At 36.7% G+C, this 21,244-nt stretch overlaps 1 protein-coding gene and 2 non-coding genes across 3 annotated transcripts in view; all 3 read left to right on the top strand.

The window, feature by feature from the left end:
- Positions 1-11,545, top strand: part of LOC131687480 (WD repeat and FYVE domain-containing protein 3) — a 1,208,520-nt gene extending 1,196,975 nt beyond the window's left edge. Inside the window, exon 28 of the mRNA XM_058971572.1 lies at positions 11,444-11,545. Within this exon, the coding sequence (XP_058827555.1) occupies positions 11,444-11,545 (102 nt within the window). The remainder of the gene's footprint in view (positions 1-11,443) is intronic.
- Trnat-agu (transfer RNA threonine (anticodon AGU)) lies at positions 9,186-9,258 on the top strand. Its single transcript has one exon. It is a non-coding gene; the product is annotated as a tRNA-Thr (tRNA).
- A 2,926-nt stretch (positions 11,546-14,471) lies between the features above and the next one.
- Trnat-agu (transfer RNA threonine (anticodon AGU)) lies at positions 14,472-14,544 on the top strand. The gene has a single exon. It is a non-coding gene; the product is annotated as a tRNA-Thr (tRNA).
- The last annotated feature ends 6,700 nt before the right edge of the window (positions 14,545-21,244 follow it).

Raw genomic sequence — 21,244 nt, 5'->3', positions numbered from 1 at the left:
ATTTACCCAAAAAAATATGACACACGTCATTATCGTATGCTATTTTTACATTTCTTATAAAAGAAATGTTTAAAATTCGCTGAAACTTTCAAGATTTTTTTCTTATAAGAAAAGGTAAAAAGATAAAATCAATCAAAACATGAAAAAAATTCCTGCTAATATGAAGATGAACTCATCAAAAGGTTTTTTTCAGATAAATATTAATGTATAAAACCCGTGGTATTCCTAGTAAATATTGCAGGCACACCGGGCCTGCCAGGCCCGGCTTGCCTTTTTGTGCATGTAAAACATTCAAACATAGCTGCGCATCACTCCATAGATGAAAATTTCACAATTCTTTATTTTTGTTATAGATTTCAAAGCTACTTATCAAAATTTCCATGCCCAAGCTTATACTGCATACACATTTTTTTGTAACTAAAAAATTGTAACGTGCCGGGCCTCTGAGACCCGGTTGCCTTTTTGAGGGTTAATATTTTTCCATTTTTAGTAACTTTTCTTATGGTGTCGACAACCGATCACATTTTTCAAAATGGTAAAAAAATATCGTTTTACTGAATTGTTAATAAATTTTTATATGGTGACAGAGTAAATTAAATTCTTTCATATCAGAATCAGAATATATTGCCGTGTGTTTTTATCATTTCCTGAGCGAAAGGAAAGGACAAGGAGGTGTGAGGAAGTACAATTGGAAGGGTGGGAAAAATAACAGCATAAAACAAAAATAAACAACAGGTAAGTTAAACTCATAAGGAGTTCAACTTGCCTGCGAATAAACCTAAAGCTCTTTACCACATTGGATAAGAAACTTTAGTATGTCTCTGAGTTTCAGTCGTCCAAACATGATTTCGTCTATATAAGGACGGCCGAAGACTCGAAATCACAATTTGCGCTACCGCTGGACAGTTGGATATCCGATGATATGAGGTTCCGTAGTCGGATTCACAAAGATCACATGAAAAAGACTCAGCGCGCTGAATAGTTGCCATGTGATAATTGAGTTTGCAGTGGCCGGTTAAAGCCCTGGTCAGCATGCCGCAGTGGAGCTTCGAAAAATATTGGAGATTTTTCGAAAACACTGTGCACGGTTGTTCTAGAAACGCCTTTGTTTGGCGACACGTTTGTAGATTTCTCCAATTATTGCGGTGCTCGGACGAAGCCCAGGACCGTATTTTTTTCCTTATCCAACTTGTCGAAATTGGCAGCGCGGGCTCAGGACCAACGAAGTCAATCGCTGAACCTGCCCTGGCCAATTCGTCAGCCCATTCATTTCCAGTAATACGGCAATGTCCGGGCACCCAGACAAGGTAGATAGTGTTGATAATGCTTAGTTCTTCAATTTGGGTTCGGCACGCGATCACTAGCTTGGACCGGGATTTGTCTGACGTAAGGGCCTTGATTGCAGCCTGACTATCGGAGCAGAAGTTTATAACTCTGCCGGACAAACTCAGTTGAAGGGCCGATTGTACCCCACACATAAGCGCAAAGATTTCTGCTTGGAATACAGTACAGTATCTACCTAATGAGTGAGATTGTTCCAATCTCATTTCACGACCGTAGACACCAGCACGTCCCTCCATCAGAGAACCGTCAGTGTAACAGACGACTTGCGTTTGTTGTTGTCTTTCCATATAACCAGACAACCACTCCTCTCGAGAGGGAATCTTCACAATGTCCTGTAAGGAAAACTACATGTGGGTGTAATATCGCTGGGAGTAAGAATATCTGCACCCCATGTAACCATTTGTGACCACATTCGTGTATGACTGGTAGCAAGATCAACATGGTTACTGTTCCAAAGCCCAGTCACCTGCAGTCTGTATGCACATGGAAGTGCTTCTTGTTTGAGGTGTATGTGTAATGGTTTGATATTTAGAAGTGCCTCAAAAGCAGCAGGCGGAGTCGTGGTGAAAGCACCAGTCAACGCCATGAGCGCCATTCTTTGCAGATGGTTTAGCTTTGACTGGACTGTCCCCACCTCTCCTCTCTGGCACCCACACAAGGCATCCGTATGACAGTATTGGACGTACAATTGTCGTGTAAATCCAATAGATGTATTTAGGTTTGAGACCCCAGGTCTTTCCAAAATTTTGTCTGCACTGCCCGAAGGCCATGTACGCTTTCTATAACTCCAACGTATTTGACTTGATCTGCACACAGTAGCTCAGAATCATAGAACTGCAAGGAACGAACCCCGGTTGTTATTCGCTTCTTCGTGAAAAAAACCATTGAAGTTTTGCTTGGGTTAACTGATAATTTAACTTGTCGACACCACTGTTCGACAGCTCTTAATGCCTGTTGAATTACGTCAAAGATTGTTCCGATGGAAAATCCAGTAATTAGTATTTGGTAATCGTCAGCAAACCCGTAGGTTGGAAATCCAAGCTCATTGAGTTTCTTCAACAAGCTGTCGGCTACCAAGTTCCATAACAAAGGTGACAGAACGCCGCACTGAGGACAACCGCAAACACTCAACTTCCGTAACTCAGACTGTCGCAGTGACGAGCAAAGTTTGCGGTTACTAAGCATTGCGTCTATCCAACCCGAGATACATGCAGGTATCCCATAACCGCGCGTCGCTTCCAGAATAGACTGGAAGGAAACATTGTCAAAAGCACCCTCAATATCTAGGAATACACCCAAGCTAGATTGCTTGAGCGAGAAAGTCTTCTCAATGTTGTAAACAACATCGTGAAGCAGAGTGATCGTGGACTTCCCACACGGATATGCATGTTGCATTTTGTGCAGTGGATATTCAACTAAACTAACGTTCCTGATGTGATGATCGATTATCCGTTCCAAAGCTTTCAAAAGAAAAGAACTTAAGCTGATAGGCCTAAAACTCTTGGCTTCTTCAAAACTTGAGCGCCCCCCCCCCTTTGGGAATAAATCTAACAGTTATTTCTCGCTATGCTTTCGGGATATACCCGGTAGCAAGACTGGAAAGCAAAATCTTTTTCAAAACGCACATTGAATCCCTTTTGCAGTAGCACGGGAAGTTGTTGGATTTTCGTCGGAGGAATAAGAACTTTCTAAGTATTTAAAGCCTTTATTACAGCTGAAGGGAAGGTTTAAAAACTTCCTAAAACGGTCGAAAATTCATGCTATAGATTTTAGTTTTAGGTTATGTTCAATTTCACTTACGTTTAGTATTCTTATTCCTTTTTTTAACTTTGATCGAACTTAATGTTCCTTTTAAATTTAACTTGTCTCTACAATTAGTTTAATAAGAATTCAGTAAGCCTTTTTTAGGTATTTTACCGTTAGTCTTGCCGGTTGGTGGAGATTAGCGTAAAGCACAGTGAAACCTACACGTTCAGCAATCGCCTATCTTCCTAACCTGACCTTGCTATAACCTATGAATCGAATTCAATATTTGTATATATATATATATATATATATATATATATATATATATATATATATATATATATATATATATATATATATATATATATATATATATATATATATATATATATATATATATATATATATATATATATATATATATATATATATATATATATATATATATATATATATATATATATATATATATATATATATATATATATATATATATATATATATATATATGTATATATATATATATATATATATATATATATACGCCAGTATGGCAAATCGATGATGTTAAATAGGAAATATTTCTTGCCTAACCACGTGAACTGTATGACACTGTTCTAGCCTTGTCTGTTCTCCTTCAGTAATGATTGCTGTCATCAAATCGGGTTACCAGTAACTGTTCTTTCAGTCTGTGGGGCCTCGCAAGGCGCGCCGACCAAGGGGTCGCAACAGTCCCCCCCCGAGTATGCCAACTTCGTTGCTTACTTGAATTTCGCGCCTAACGTCAAGGACAGCCATTTTTACCACTGGTCGCTCGTAGATCCCGGTTGTCGTTTGTACGGTTGCTGCTCTTATCTGTCCATCTCTGCTATTGCACACCGCGATGATGCGGCCTTTTGGCCAGCAGTTGCGAGGAAGGTTGGGGTCTGCAATAACTACCACATCGTTGATCTTAATTGGTTTCACTTTTTTGAACCATTTTGTGCGTTTCGAGATATCCGGTAGATAATCGTGAACCCAACGCCTCCAGAACAAGTTGGCTTCTAATTGTGAGGTTCTCCATGAACGTCTCAGTATTGCATCGCTATCGTCGAGAGGACTTACTGGCTTTAATCTACTAGAAGAGCCTAGTATGAAGTGGTTCGGGGTTAAAACTGGGGCTTCCGGATCATCCACTGGCACATGTGTTAGTGGCCGCTAGTTTACGACGTTTTCAATTTCAGCCAAAAGATTGCGGAGTACTTCGTCCATCAGATTTCGCTCGGGATTAATCGCACTAATGTTTTTCTTTACTGGTTGTACTAATCTCTCCCAACTTTCGCCCATATGGGGGGATGCAGGGGGAAGGAAAGACCATTCTGTTTGGGGACTCACGATTTCGTTAATCAGCTTATCCTGCTCCATCAAGTTCAGCGCAGTTGCCAGTTCCTTACTAGTTGCCGTGAAGTTCGTGCCTCGGTCGTTATAGATATGATTTGGAACGCCCCGCCTTGCCATAAAATTTCTAAGAGCCATCACGCAGGAGTTGGTATTTAGAGAATGAGCAATTTCCAGATGTATCGCTCACACTGTTAAACATGTGATGAGTACACCCCATCGTTTTTCTTTCCTACGCCCTACGACCACTGTTAGAGGACCGAAATAGTCGACTCCAAAATGTGAAAATGGCCTAGTAAATGCCGCCAGTCGGGCTGGAGGAAGGTCTGCCATCATCGGAGCCTGAGGAATTGCTGCACCATTTTTTGCACATTTGACATTGTGCTCTTATTGTACAATACAACGCCCGCAAGTTAGGAATATAATACATCTGTCTCACTTCATTTAGGACTGTTTCGTGATTACGATGGTGATATCGCTCAAGATAATCCTGTACGATGAGCTTTGTAACATGATGGGTCTTCGGAAGAATGATTGGATTTCTAGCGTCAGCCGTAGCATATTCGCATAGGGTGGTTCTACCACGCCGTCGAATGATACCTTGTTCCTTGACGTACGGGTTTTCACGAAAGATTGAACTGGAATCCTTAATGCTTGCTGCATCTACTTCGATGTTTGAAAGTAAGCATAGTCGACTGCAGATAATACGAAGACTCCTCCCAGTGGCTGAGATGCTAGTATCATCACAGAAAAGTGACTTTTTACAGCCTGTAGGTAGATTTGGAAGATCAGAGGTAAAAATATTGTATAGTATTGGTGCGACGCTTGATCCTTGAGGGACGCCTGCTTTAACGGGTAGCTTATTAGATTTACGATTCTGATAAGAAACCTGTAGCGTACGGTTAGTAAGATAATTTTTAATTATCTTTATTATGTAAATTGGAAAATTGAAATCCCACATTTTGGCAATTAAACCTTTGTGCCAAACACTGTAGAAAGCTTTTTCGATGTCTAGAAGAGCAACTCCAGAATAGCCCACTGAGATATTTGCCTTTATCAGGTTAGTTACTCTCATAAGTTGATGAGTAGTTGAATGTCCAATACGAAATCCAAACTGCTCAGGAAGAAAAATAGAATTCTCATTGATATGTGACATTCTAGTTAGGATGATTTTTTCAAATAATTTACTAATAGAAGAGAGTAAGCTAATTGGTCGATAGCTAGATGCTTCTGCTGGGTTTTTATCTGTCTTCAAAATAGGAATAATCTTGGCATTTTTCCATCTTTCAGGGAAGTATGCTTATTCAAAACATTTGTTGAATATTTTGACCAAGTATCTCATGGTGATTTCGGGAAGGTTTTTAAGAAGAATGTTGAAGATTCCATCATAACCTGGAGCTTTCATATTTTTTATCTTTTACATTTCTTATAAAACAAATGTATAGAATTCGCTCAAACTTTCAAGATTTTTTCCGAGGCCCGGAGTCTTATATACCAGTCAACTCAGCTCGACGATTTGGGACAATGTCTGTGTGTGTGTATGTAACGGACAAATTCTCATTCGTGTTTCTCAGCAATGGCTGAACCGATCTTATCCAAACCATGTTTAAATGAAAGAACTAAAAAACAGTATGAACGCTATTAATTTGTTTTTGATTCTGATGTTTAGTTTCCAAGATATGAATGTTTGAATGTGTAAAAATGGCGTTTTTTGCAGTTTTTTTAACTTATCTGCCGAAATTGACAATATAGATTAACAATTTAAATGTTTTTAGACAGCTTTAACAAATACCTTTCGAACAAGCTATAGATTGTTGAAATCGGACTATTATCAAAAGAGATATTTAACATTAAATGCGGACGAAAGATTTTTATCATTTCCCATTGCCAGAAATATGACCAAAAACATGTAATCTATTATTAACGCCAAAACGGCTTATTTTAGGTCAATAGTATCTTCGAAGAATTTAATGAAGGCAATATGCCCTTTCTTTTGGTATTGTGCTTTTGCTAATTAATCCCCCTATGAGTGAGGTATTTTCACAAATTTTCTTGGAAGTGATTATATCGAAATAAGGTCTTCAGCAAATTTGTAGCTCTTACTTTTGCGAATAACTTTACTAAAGCCTTCAAATATCTATTTTGAATACTTTAAAAGTTATGGCTTGTTGTTTGTTGATTACTCTTTGTCGCCTATTTATTGTTCAATATAGTAATAATCCATTGAAATAAGCTAAACATTATTTCGATAAAACGAATTTTGTATTTCATTTTACTATCTACAACCGCTAGAAATAATCACCGAACACTTCCAAGTTGACTGGAAAGAACTTGATAACTTATCAGTACAAAAATGTTCATTTGTGCGAACCTTCTGACTGCAATTTTTCTAACTTATAACCATCGGATCGATCTGAAACATATCGGAAAATGAAAAGCGAAATAAATAACTCCAAGCAACGGCGTAGCCAAGAGGTTTTGGGGTTTAACAACATATAACCCCCCCCCCCCCCCACCACACCCAAAAAAAATATTGGATTGAAGTTGAAAATTTATTGATGCAGACTGATTTAATTCAATATTACAATAACAATTATCTGATCCGTAGATTGATAACCTATTGTTGTAAACATCATGAGGACTTTTGATAAATTGTCGGAATGGGGTCCTGATATATAACTGATCTATTGGTCTTGATTTCACAGTTGTCTAATAGCATCAATATCAAATTCCTGCCTGAAAACATTCCAACAGAAAATTCCAGAGTTCTGTAATCAAACATAATCCTCAGATTTATTTTCAAATTGAGCTCGTTTTTGTAGAAATGTACTGTAATAAGGGTCTTTATTTAATAGGAAGCGAAGTTAAAATTGATTCAATGTCTGTGAAACATAGAACTGCTCACCAAACAATGCATAACTTTCAACATTTGCTAAAAATGTCTTTGCCTTTCTCATTCACTCTAAAATTCGTCAATCTAATCCCGACCCGGAGAGCCGTGTGTCATATGCCAATCGACTGAGTTCGTCGAGATCGGAAAATGTCTGTGTGTGTATGTAAGTGTGTAAGTGGAAAAAAATGTGGCCTCTGTTTCTCAGAGATGGATGAACCGATTTGCACAAAGTTTGTCTCAAATGAAAGGTACAACCTTCCCATCGGTTGCTATTGAATTTTTTTATTGATTGGACTTCCGGTTCCGGAGTTACGAGTTGATGAGTGCAATCACACAGCAAATTCCCATATGAACTGAAATGAAAAATTTTCAAAATCAAATTTGTATTTTTGATGCCAAATGACTTTAAAATGCATGAAACATTGAGATGTTTGACAAAAATTGACTTCTTTGGACTTTGGCACATTTTTGCCTTTCTCATATAGAAAGGTTATGCAATCACTCCAAAAATCGTTAATCATACCGGCCCGGAGGGAATATGCAGTGAGGTGTTGCTACTTTAAAATTAAAACTAGTTTAAAATTTCTTAACAAGTTGAAAATTTTCGGCAGGACCTGGACCTCCCGGATCTTTCTCCATGATCCGCCGCTGGTTTCAAGTGATGTTTCAGTATCACATAGTATCTCAAGATCGTGGCAGTCGATCCATTGTTGTAGAGAGAAATTTATGAAAAATAGCGATTTCCATTCGACTCTAGCAGGTTCTGATCGATTTTGATGAGCATTTGATTTTTGTTGTATGACCAATTATATGTATAGGTCAAATGTTCAAAAACAGTAATTTAAGGGCAAGATAGCATGATTTTGAAACCGCCAATTTCGGAGGTTTAGTATTTTCGATGAGTTTTACAAACATTAAACAGCGCATCATTTGATAAAATAATTTTAACGGTATATTGTCCAAGAAGTATTTATGGTTAATTTTCTCAGGTTAATATTCATGACTACAATAAAGTCTCAACAAATTTGCTAAAGACACGAACTTTGTTACTATTTTCTGAAAAAATAATTCTGCATAATTTTAAAACTTCAAAAATTACGGTTTCGGAATTATGCCGTTTGGACAGTATGATCTATTTTCACCAAACCTAATTTCTGGCTACGCCGCTGATTTCAAGTAAGTAGAAACAAAGTCGTTCTACGCTCGTTCAAAAGAAACTTCTTCGAATGCTGAATTATAATAATGAATAATTAATCTATTATAACACATTGAAACCCCGATTTTATCAGTCAAATATGAACATATGTTTGATGGGCTCTAGCAGACGAACAAGACTGAATTCGAGTAAATCCTTTCTTGAGCATGTTTTCCTTATCACGAAGATATGCGAAATATGCGAAAATAAAAAGTTCATCATAATCAGAAATAGTTATCAGAGTACATCAAGGGACGAGAAGAATATTTGAACAGCTTCAGTTTATTATAAAGAAAAAAATTGTCCGATTTAGTCAATGTCCCCATTTTGTGTATTTTAACACGATGAGACTGATAAAAATGGGTCATTATTGTATGTATTATTCGCTGTGTTTCACATTAATAGGTACATTTCTTTTTTGGAGATTTTTTATTGCATCGAACTACAACAATTTTTAGGTAGTTTTCAAGGGGTTATTTTATAGACTTCTTCCAAAATTTGGCGAACCTATTCCAATTCGTATACCAATTAATTGGTATACTTAAAGGTTTATATGTTGCAGATAGAGAAAATACTGAATTTTTCAGCTTCACAAAAACTGTTGGGAACATGTGATGGCATCATCACAGTTCCTCGATGGCGGAGTGGTTAACGCACCCAACTAGTGACTGGGGGATCGCAGGTTCGATTCCTGCTTGAGGACATATCTTTTCTCAGTGTTTCCAGTAAAGGTGAAATTTCACCGTTTCTTCATTCTCACCGTCCCGGGCATTCTTTCTCTGTCTGTTTTCCAGTGAACACGTTCATAAAAATCCTTAAGAAAGGAAAAAAACAAAGACTCACGTCCAAATAAGGAATACATACAATTCAATTGTTTTTCAATGATTTGACTGTGCGTTTTATGTATTATTATATTATTATTGTCGTTTGTACATTTTTACTTTGAAGTATAAAATAAATAGTGTTCAAAATATGTCGTAAAAATAATGGTGCCAAATTCTGGTCGCACATAATCATTAATGAAATTTTCGTGAGTTAATAATTAGGATTATTTTACATCTCCAGTGTTGTAATTCTTCGAAAGACAATCTCACAATATCATATTACCGTATAAAAGTGACCCCATATACGAGATATAGAGAGTGCGCCAGCTCTCTTGACGCATCTTACCATAATCATCGATTTTCGACTGATTCCGGGTTTTTCGGAATCCTGTTCTGTACATTCAACCACCTTTCATGCGGCATATCAAATTATATTAAATGGTCAACAGTGAACAATTTAATCACATTCAAAAAATGTCACGTTAGGGTGTGGTGTCAATTACAATCAATTTTCCAATTGGATGTGTCGCATGACAGGAACCTTCCACAAAAGTTTTGGTTCGAGGAGCCGAATTCCCGAATAACCGAAACCGGTCGAAATACCCCACAGGACCTAATTTTTAGAAATGTGATTGCATTGTTCATAGATTACCATTTTGTAAATAAATGGAAGTAAAGCCGTTCATCTTAGTCCTTGTGTTCAAGAGCCGATATCTAGGGTCCATCGTAAATTACGTAACGCAAAAATTGCCCAAAATTGAATCTCCCTTGTAACAAATTGTCACAAATATTATGTAAAAAATTCTCTATTTTTTTTCTTCTATAAAAACATGTTACATAACGTTCTAGCTCACTCCCTCTCCCCCATACGGCACAACCTGCATCGCTTCAATACTGAACAAACCCTCTCTGATGTTCTTCTCACAACCTAACTACAATTCACTATACATCTCAATCTAACAAAATCATAGTTAGGACAATTTCGGACTGTCCATTCGTAAATATGTATGTGCTCGAAATTCAAATAGTTTATACAAATAGGTTATACGGGTTCCAACCAGAGGTGGGTAAGAAAACCAAAATCTCAACACGTGTAAACAAGTGATGCACATCGTATTCGGTTTGGATTTCGTTCACACGGTAAACGAAAGAAAAACCTCCACCGAGTCTCAGTTTACCAAACCAAACCAAGCCACTCAGCACCGTTTACATGTGTGTACGAATTTCAACTTGTGTTGATGTATTCTCAGCAGCGGTTTCGGTTTGGCTTTAGAAAACCGAGCCTGGTTTTTTTTCTGTACACTGTGCTTCGGTTGAAAGGAGAAGCAGTAAATTCGTCTGCAGTGCTGCCGAATAGACAACTGAATTGAGTTCAATTAGTTGTTGAGAGTCAATGGGGTAATATCGAAATGGCTGGTTCTGAGCAGTTGTTAAAAGTTCAACAATTGATGTATGTTTCAATGCTGAACCATGATATGTAGATATGTTTGATTTGGAAAAGTTGTCTAGAGCATACAAATTGATGTTAATGTCACAATGTTTAAATTGAAATTAAAGAAAATAATGAAATCAGCGATGTCAATAAAATAACAAAAACAAAATCAATTAAATTACCGAAACACTACCTTGTATTATACCTAAAAGAAATTTGTTTAGATTTCTTAATAAAAATACTAGCAGCACTAGCATAGCCGATAAACATCAACCCGAATACACAACCGCAACACAACCGAAGTTTGGTTTCGTTATTCTCGTGTTTCCTTCCATACTCGTGCACCAGTAAACAAACATCAAAACCAAACCGTGGTGCTGTGTAAACGAAACTCGGTTTGGTTTTCGTGTCTCGTATAAACACAACCAGCGATAAGACCGCACACACTGTAAAGGAAAAATAAACACTTGTGAAAATTTGGTTTACCGTACCGGTACTCAACCGGTATTTTCCCTCCTCTGGTTCCAACCACAACCACTGTCGGTTCATATATTTCAATAGCTGAATTAGATCTTCCTCAGTTGTGTCTTCACCAAAAACAACTCAAGTAATGACTTTCTCCTTTTATGTAGGGTGACATTGCAACATGCTCTGCTACGTGGCTTTATGTATGGAGTATCAACGGCGATTGTCTGGCAAAGGTCAATACAAGCATCGACTCTAGCAGGTTCTGATCGATTTTGATGAGCATTTGATTTTTGTTGTATGACCAATTATATGTATAGGTCAAATGTTCAAAAACAGTAATTTAAGGGCAAGATAGCATGATTTTGAAACCGCCAATTTCGGAGGTTTAGTATTTTCGATGAGTTTTACAAACATTAAACAGCGCATCATTTGATAAAATAATTTTAACGGTATATTGTCCAAGAAGTATTTATGGTTAATTTTCTCAGGTTAATATTCATGACTACAATAAAGTCTCAACAAATTTGCTAAAGACACGAACTTTGTTACTATTTTCTGAAAAAATAATTCTGCATAATTTTAAAACTTCAAAAATTACGGTTTCGGAATTATGCCGTTTGGACAGTATGATCTATTTTCACCAAACCTAATTTCTGGCTACGCCGCTGATTTCAAGTAAGTAGAAACAAAGTCGTTCTACGCTCGTTCAAAAGAAACTTCTTCGAATGCTGAATTATAATAATGAATAATTAATCTATTATAACACATTGAAACCCCGATTTTATCAGTCAAATATGAACATATGTTTGATGGGCTCTAGCAGACGAACAAGACTGAATTCGAGTAAATCCTTTCTTGAGCATGTTTTCCTTATCACGAAGATATGCGAAATATGCGAAAATAAAAAGTTCATCATAATCAGAAATAGTTATCAGAGTACATCAAGGGACGAGAAGAATATTTGAACAGCTTCAGTTTATTATAAAGAAAAAAAATTGTCCGATTTAGTCAATGTCCCCATTTTGTGTATTTTAACACGATGAGACTGATAAAAATGGGTCATTATTGTATGTATTATTCGCTGTGTTTCACATTAATAGGTACATTTCTTTTTTGGAGATTTTTTATTGCATCGAACTACAACAATTTTTAGGTAGTTTTCAAGGGGTTATTTTATAGACTTCTTCCAAAATTTGGCGAACCTATTCCAATTCGTATACCAATTAATTGGTATACTTAAAGGTTTATATGTTGCAGATAGAGAAAATACTGAATTTTTCAGCTTTTTTCCTACACAATATTAAGAAAGCTTATCAAACAATTATTCCTAATAAGTTTGTGAAAATTATAAACTATTTGAAATTTTTTAATAGTTTAATTTTTTATGCAACCGTGATTTTTTAATAAATAGTGATCATCGCTTCACAACGTAGTCTATTTTTCATGGCTTGCGATGAGCACGATCTCTCGAATTGCTGAACTGAAAATTATGGAATAGAAATTAATTTTTAGTATTCTTTACAGATTTAACTCGCCGCGCAGCTCTGAATTGTACCCGCTGGTGCCCTAAGACGATTTCGCTAGATTTTCAGAGCACTGTGCACCCAGTGCATTTACGCAAGTGACGGAAGGTTATCGAAAAGATTCGTGAAACAAAATGCAACAAATATATAAAATGTTTATAGCCTCTTATAAAAAGGGATTCTAGGCTCTGCCTAAAGAACGAACTATTAATTAATAAACAAATATTTAGACCGGCAATGCTATATGCAGTGCCAATCTGGGCAAGTTGTTGTGCTACCAGGAAGAAAACGCTTCAAAGGATTCAGAATAAAATTCTGAAAATGATTTTGAAGCGTCCTCCCTGGTTTAGCGCAAATGAGTTGCACAGACTCGCAAACATAGAAATTATAATGAACAGTATTATAAGCAACTTCCGACAAAAATCGTTGCAATCTTCAGCTCTCTTTATAGTTTATAAGTTAGTTTATAAGATTTGTTTAACTCCTTATTCAGAAGACAAGTAGGTTTAAAACATCCTACTGCAAAAAATACTTAACTGCGAAAGCATATTATAACTTAATAATAATTAACTGAATCACGCAAACAATAGGGATGAAAAGTCACCACTTGTGACTGAACACTAAATATACTAAATTAGAAATGTAATGCAAACAAAACTATTTGATTAGAAAATAATATATAAAAAAAATTAAAAAAAAAAATCTTTGGGTTGTTTTTAGGTCTCAGTATTATTAGTTCATCTTTAAATTCTCCAAATTAATCAAAATCGCCTGTTGAGAAAATGTCATCGAAAACGATTCATAATTCCACGATTGCCAATATGAATCGGAAGAAATGAAAATGATGCATTTTTAAATTGAATTTAACAGTCTACTGCACGGTAAAAAATCGTCACGCTAATGGAAAGTGATTTGCAGTTGATTTCGCACTACTTGCCCAACCTTTCAATACGATGTGTCAATCTATTGGAATAGATCATATCAAAGCACTACGAAATCAACAGCAAAACACTTCCATTTGAAATGAGTTGCACATTGCTTCTGATTGATCTTACATTCAACTATATATATATTTCTTACGGCATATCCTATTATAAATATGTTACCTGAGAATAAACATTTGCATAAATTATCCACAAGTACAATATATAATACTCACGTTCTACATTACTTTGGAAATGCAACTTATCCATTTTTGCTCCTATTTGCGAACATATGTTTGTAATCGGTTAAAGACTTTAGTGTTTTGGTACCTTTGACAATTGTAATTAAAGATGAAACCACTCAAATTCAATAGATTAGTACAGTGGAGCGAATTCAATGGCTATTCATTTCAATTTAAAGATCATTTCTATTAAATAGCTTTCAAAGACCAGGTCATTTTGATAAGAGTTATGCATCCTTAAAAAATCAATGCTAAATCACTTCAATTGTTAGTGATGCATGATAAACTGATTCAAGTGTACAATCATTTAAATTAAACGTGACAATTTTTTACCGTGTGGACCTAAAAATAGATAACGAGAGAGATTTTGCCCGATCGGTGAGAGTGAGAGGTGACGATCTGCTTATAGGATACATTGGGGGTCGATGGGTCAATTAGGAGGTATTGGAGGCTGCGGCGGTGATCACAAAAACTGTTGGGAACATGTGATGGCATCATCACAGTTCCTCGATGGCGGAGTGGTTAACGCACCCAACTAGTGACTGGGGGATCGCAGGTTCGATTCCTGCTTGAGGACATATCTTTTCTCAGTGTTTCCAGTAAAGGTGAAATTTCACCGTTTCTTCATTCTCACCGTCCCGGGCATTCTTTCTCTGTCTGTTTTCCAGTGAACACGTTCATAAAAATCCTTAAGAAAGGAAAAAAACAAAGACTCACGTCCAAATAAGGAATACATACAATTCAATTGTTTTTCAATGATTTGACTGTGCGTTTTATGTATTATTATATTATTATTGTCGTTTGTACATTTTTACTTTGAAGTATAAAATAAATAGTGTTCAAAATATGTCGTAAAAATAATGGTGCCAAATTCTGGTCGCACATAATCATTAATGAAATTTTCGTGAGTTAATAATTAGGATTATTTTACATCTCCAGTGTTGTAATTCTTCGAAAGACAATCTCACAATATCATATTACCGTATAAAAGTGACCCCATATACGAGATATAGAGAGTGCGCCAGCTCTCTTGACGCATCTTACCATAATCATCGATTTTCGACTGATTCCGGGTTTTTCGGAATCCTGTTCTGTACATTCAACCACCTTTCATGCGGCATATCAAATTATATTAAATGGTCAACAGTGAACAATTTAATCACATTCAAAAAATGTCACGTTAGGGTGTGGTGTCAATTACAATCAATTTTCCAATTGGATGTGTCGCATGACAGGAACCTTCCACAAAAGTTTTGGTTCGAGGAGCCGAGTTCCCGAATAACCGAAACCGGTCGAAATACCTCACAGGACCTAATTTTTAGAAATGTGATTGCATTGTTCATAGATTACCATTTTGTAAATAAATGGAAGTAAAGCCGTTCATCTTAGTCCTTGTGTTCAAGAGCCGATATCTAGGGTCCATCGTAAATTACGTAACGCAAAAATTGCCCAAAATTGAATCTCCCTTGTAACAAATTGTCACAAATATTATGTAAAAAATTCTCTATTTTTTTTCTTCTATAAAAACATGTTACATAACGTTCTAGCTCACTCCCTCTCCCCCATACGGCACAACCTGCATCGCTTCAATACTGAACAAACCCTCTCTGATGTTCTTCTCACAACCTAACTACAATTCACTATACATCTCAATCTAACAAAATCATAGTTAGGACAATTTCGGACAGTCCATTCGTAAATATGTATGTGCTCGAAATTCAAATAGTTTATACAAATAGGTTATACGGGTTCCAACCAGAGGTGGGTAAGAAAACCAAAATCTCAACACGTGTAAACAAGTGATGCACATCGTATTCGGTTTGGATTTCGTTCACACGGTAAACGAAAGAAAAACCTCCACCGAGTCTCAGTTTACCAAACCAAACCAAGCCACTCAGCACCGTTTACATGTGTGTACGAATTTCAACTTGTGTTGATGTATTCTCAGCAGCGGTTTCGGTTTGGCTTTAGAAAACCGAGCCTGGTTTTTTTTCTGTACACTGTGCTTCGGTTGAAAGGAGAAGCAGTAAATTCGTCTGCAGTGCTGCCGAATAGACAACTGAATTGAGTTCAATTAGTTGTTGAGAGTCAATGGGGTAATATCGAAATGGCTGGTTCTGAGCAGTTGTTAAAAGTTCAACAATTGATGTATGTTTCAATGCTGAACCATGATATGTAGATATGTTTGATTTGGAAAAGTTGTCTAGAGCATACAAATTGATGTTAATGTCACAATGTTTAAATTGAAATTAAAGAAAATAATGAAATCAGCGATGTCAATAAAATAACAAAAACAAAATCAATTAAATTACCGAAACACTACCTTGTATTATACCTAAAAGAAATTTGTTTAGATTTCTTAATAAAAATACTAGCAGCACTAGCATAGCCGATAAACATCAACCCGAATACACAACCGCAACACAACCGAAGTTTGGTTTCGTTATTCTCGTGTTTCCTTCCATACTCGTGCACCAGTAAACAAACATCAAAACCAAACCGTGGTGCTGTGTAAACGAAACTCGGTTTGGTTTTCGTGTCTCGTATAAACACAACCAGCGATAAGACCGCACACACTGTAAAGGAAAAATAAACACTTGTGAAAATTTGGTTTACCGTACCGGTACTCAACCGGTATTTTCCCTCCTCTGGTTCCAACCACAACCACTGTCGGTTCATATATTTCAATAGCTGAATTAGATCTTCCTCAGTTGTGTCTTCACCAAAAACAACTCAAGTAATGACTTTCTCCTTTTATGTAGGGTGACATTGCAACATGCTCTGCTACGTGGCTTTATGTATGGAGTATCAACGGCGATTGTCTGGCAAAGGTCAATACAAGCATTGGATGTGCGGATCGTATGCAACAAATATTGTGTGTTATATTTTCGTGTAAGGAAGAATGGAACAAAGACAATGTTATCATAACTGGCTCAACGGATGGAGTTGTACGGGTAAGTCACCACCACGATGAGATTCAACATGTACGCTAGATAATTTCATTTCTCCGTATGTCACAGGTTTGGTCTTTAGATCATGTGCAAATACCCACAGAACGCCAAAGTTGCAGCGACGGAGATTTGTGTTCAGATGCTAAAACTGAATATGAAAGCGACGAAGAAACCTACTCACTTGAAGATGTCGGTAAGACTACATTCTCTCAATACTTTAATGTCGCAATGGCTTTAGCAATCCAATCGAACGCGTTACACACCTACGATTAATTGCATGTTTTCCTTATACATCGGAGGTATTTCTTAGTTAAAACTGCATTTGTATTTAGAGCAATATTCTTTCTTCCAAATAGCTCTTGGTACACAACACTGTGAATAGAATATATAGTCCGCGTAAGGACTGTTTTCTGACATTTTGAGCTTGATCTGGACTAGCTGAAGTTACACAGGGAATCAGTAGATAATTATGCTTGGAAGTAGCGAAACATCTTTCAATGTGCAACTCCTGGTAATCTTGAAGTTGTTTATTGATCAATACCGAAGCCGGTCAAAGTTTTTTTTCAAAGGCAGGACCACATGAAATTTCAGATTAGATTCGTATTTTTGATGCCAAACATCTTTAAAACGCATAAACGTTATCTCGAATTTTTTTTTTAAGAATTCACTTTTTGAGACTACTTTTGAAAGCTTTTAATGGATATAAACAACGCAAAAATTCTCGTGTTCATGATTGAGAAAGGCACAATTGCACCGATATGTGGATTAAAACAGGTTTTCGTGTTATACTAGTTTAGTGTTGTAGATTCATAAAAAAGGGGCGGAAGGCGAAAATTTTAATAATTCAATAATAAGTTTAAAAATAAGTTGTACCTACTAACCTTGCTCGTATGGTTTTTGTACTCCCGAAGGTAAGGCTTTTAGAGAAGCTAGCTTAATGCGGCTATGTCGCATAGCCGAGTCCGAGGCTGCGATCCTGTGATCCACTCGTTTGCCCGATATACTCAAACATAGGGACTATCGCTAGCTTAAGTCCGACTGAGCGGTAGCGAAGTCGGACAGCACTAGAAAAAATCGATGTGGCGTAGCCACATTAGGCATTAACAATGTCTTATTTAGTAACAATAGGGTAGTATTTATTGACAAAAAATAAAATATTGTCGTTGCCTAATGTGGCTACACCACATCGTTTCATTCGTGTGCTGTCCGACTTCGCTGCCGCTGGACTTAACACTACACTGTTAAAAATCCAAACGTTAATTCCATTTGTTTCAAATCACTTAAAATCCATATAAAGAAGAAATGCTAATGTTATCACGCGCACACATACCTTCTATGTGTCAATTGTATAAACTATTTATGCACACACAAAAGTTATATGTGCGTATTGTTATAGAATCGGGTTTTATGTGCCTTATAGTTATGAAATGTTAATGTAAGATCAATATTTCTTGTAAACACACACATTAGGTTTATGTGCCAGCAAATAGTGTCTTTATTCCTCCGCTAATTGCAAAAATATATGTGTAGAATCAATAGGCATAACGTTTACATTTTGTTGAGTCTAGGGAAAGCCGCTATGTATACCGGCAAACGATTGGATCGCAGATTTGCCTGCGTTTTCGATAACAAGCACGCGGCCACCTCGTCCGGTGTACCCTCGGCGGCTTTACGCCGCTTCGGATCCTTGGACTCGGGTATGCGGCATAGCCGCATTAAGCTAGTTTTGCCAAAAACCTTACTTTCGGGAGCACAATAACCATACGAGCAAGGTTAGTAAGTACAACTTATTTTTAAACATAATAATGATTTTTTTAAATAAACGTAAACTAGCATATTTTTAAAAGAAAAACATGTTTTCCGTTTGCAAGAGAAGAAGAACCTAAAGTAAACAATTACCAAATGAAGTAACTCACTACTGTAGTAAGGTAGACGCCTTTTTATTCATATCATTAGTAACGCTTTTATACAGAAGTATGAATATTCAGCTATATACTTAACAACTAATAACTGAAAATTACGGAAATAATGGATTTTGTGAAAGCAGTTACTATCTGCACCATGCTTGGTTCCTAAACTTCGATATCAAGTACGGAAGTAAACTGTTTTTGTTGGGTGACCGGCTCCTTTGGCTTCGAAAGAAAACTGAATTCAGAATAAAACCGTCGGTCATATGCGAGTGTGGCACCATTCGTATATTACACTCGTGATGGACAGACCAGGGTCACTGCACCGAGCGTGTCGGTGAAAGAAAACCCGTCTACGTGGTAGCTATGATGGAACATCTTGCCGCCAATGTATTGGAGCTGGCAGTAAACGCTGCCCGTAATAACAAGTAGACCAGGATCATTCCCCGTCATCTGTAGCTAGCCATTCGAAATGACGAAGAGCTGAATAAATTGCTCTTCGGCGTGACTATTTCCCAGAGTAGTGTGTTGCCTAATATCCAGGCCATTCTAATACCAAGGAAGACCGAAAATAAAACGGAAGAAAATGGTTACCACCGGAGAGAAGAAAAATGCTGGTAGTGGGGATGAGGAAGCCAAAGGTTGCCACTAAGAAACCTGCTGCGAAGAAGGTCAAAGCTATACCCCTGCAAAGGCGGTTGCAGTTGCCACTAAACAGAGGGCCACCAAACCATCGATGTTTGCAGCGAACAAGCCGAAGACACCTAAGCCAAAGAAGGCCCTAAGGTATTTCAACTTTACACTATTGAAAAAGCCATACTCTTGTAAAACAGTGTGAATTTTTTCGTTTTGTGAATTGTTGAAGGATTTCTATGATGCGAACACCAATTGATTCATACTGTTGCCAGTAATAAAAAGATACACCCAAAACTCGACCGTAATACTTTTACGGTAATAAGAAAAAAATGTTCTAATAGGAAGACGTTTAATACTGAAACGGTCCCAACAAAAAATTCCCCAAAATATCAACACATTCAAATCTTCTCTGCGTCGCACACATCCCGATCAAAAACACATAACAAAAAGATTTCGAAACTATATCTCGCGATGTTACTTATTGTAATTTTCTGTTATTTTAACTACTACCGAGACCTGATTTATAACACAATATGTTACGAAAATTGCATTCTATTATAATCTTTTTATTTCATTCTGATCGGGATGTTTCATCAATTCTTATACAATAAATATAACGCGTCGGATTATCTGGAAGTGTGTAGCACTTCGCTTGTCATTGTATTGCGCATCAAGCGAAGCGAACACAATGTGGAAAAAGACGAGTTTCGATTTTCTCTACACTACACGTCCATTTTCGGTGTCTGCTGACCACTCTTTTTCAAATGACACCCATATTGATGGTAGTTCTCGCTATTTTATGGTAACTGGAAGTCGCTATCTTGGATTAAAATATGGCGGTAGTCGTCAATTTTCGGTGTTTGCTGACCCCCCCCCCCCCCCTTTCAAATAACTTCCACATTAATGATGGTTTCATTGATTTGTGATGAATAATTTCTGAAACCATTCTTTGGATAAAAATGAAATATTTTTCCTCTCAGGGCAAAAGTGGTATATCTTTTTAACCCACTTTTGCGCAAAGGTTTTTTATCTCAATTCTGCTGTGACTGGTACTTAAACCGGTTTTGCTCTTAACCCTAGAACGTTGCACTGGGGTACAAATGAACCCTACGCCTAATGGGACCCTAACCATAATTCAATTTAGAGTTTTTAGCAAGAGTAGGAAAAGGTGGTATAGCCAGTTTGCTTATAGCCTTCGTAGAAGCAGGTGTTAAAGTTGGCGTGGGGTACATTTGTACTCCAGTGTACGGTTGCCGTTAGCGTTTCGTCAGGTTTCGTGCTGTCAGTGGAAATGTGAGTCGTTACAATACCAGTTTAAATACTGGTTGTTTTACTACGTAAGTAACAGTTAGTATTGTAAAATCGTTTTTAATCATTTATTCAATTAATTTAATTTAATCTTGAAGTAGAAAAAAAGTCGTTCTCATTTTTGCTTATTTATATTGTTTTATTTGTTATTTTTTATAGTTTTTCAAAACAATGACTCGCAAGTATAATTTGCGCAAGTAAATCCTGTAACAGTAACGTTACGTGTTACTAATATATTACAGGTCAGAAATTTTTTTTTCATTTAAATTTCCATCCCATTTCGTGGTATTTTCCAAAACCCGATTTTTAAACCTTCACCCTTCCAAATAATTGCACTTTTGCAAAAATATCGTAATTTCATTTCATGCCGATTCTAGACCATTCTTTCAATTTTTAAAATAATTTGATTTTTTTAAAATCGGTTGAAAATTCGCAAGGTTTTAGTAATTTTTGTGAAAAAAATCAAAATCGCGAT

This window comes from Topomyia yanbarensis, chromosome 3, assembly GCF_030247195.1.
Source record: "Topomyia yanbarensis strain Yona2022 chromosome 3, ASM3024719v1, whole genome shotgun sequence".
In the NCBI taxonomy this organism is placed as follows: Eukaryota; Metazoa; Arthropoda; class Insecta; order Diptera; family Culicidae; genus Topomyia; species Topomyia yanbarensis.
This window is presented reverse-complemented; position numbering and strand designations above follow the sequence as displayed.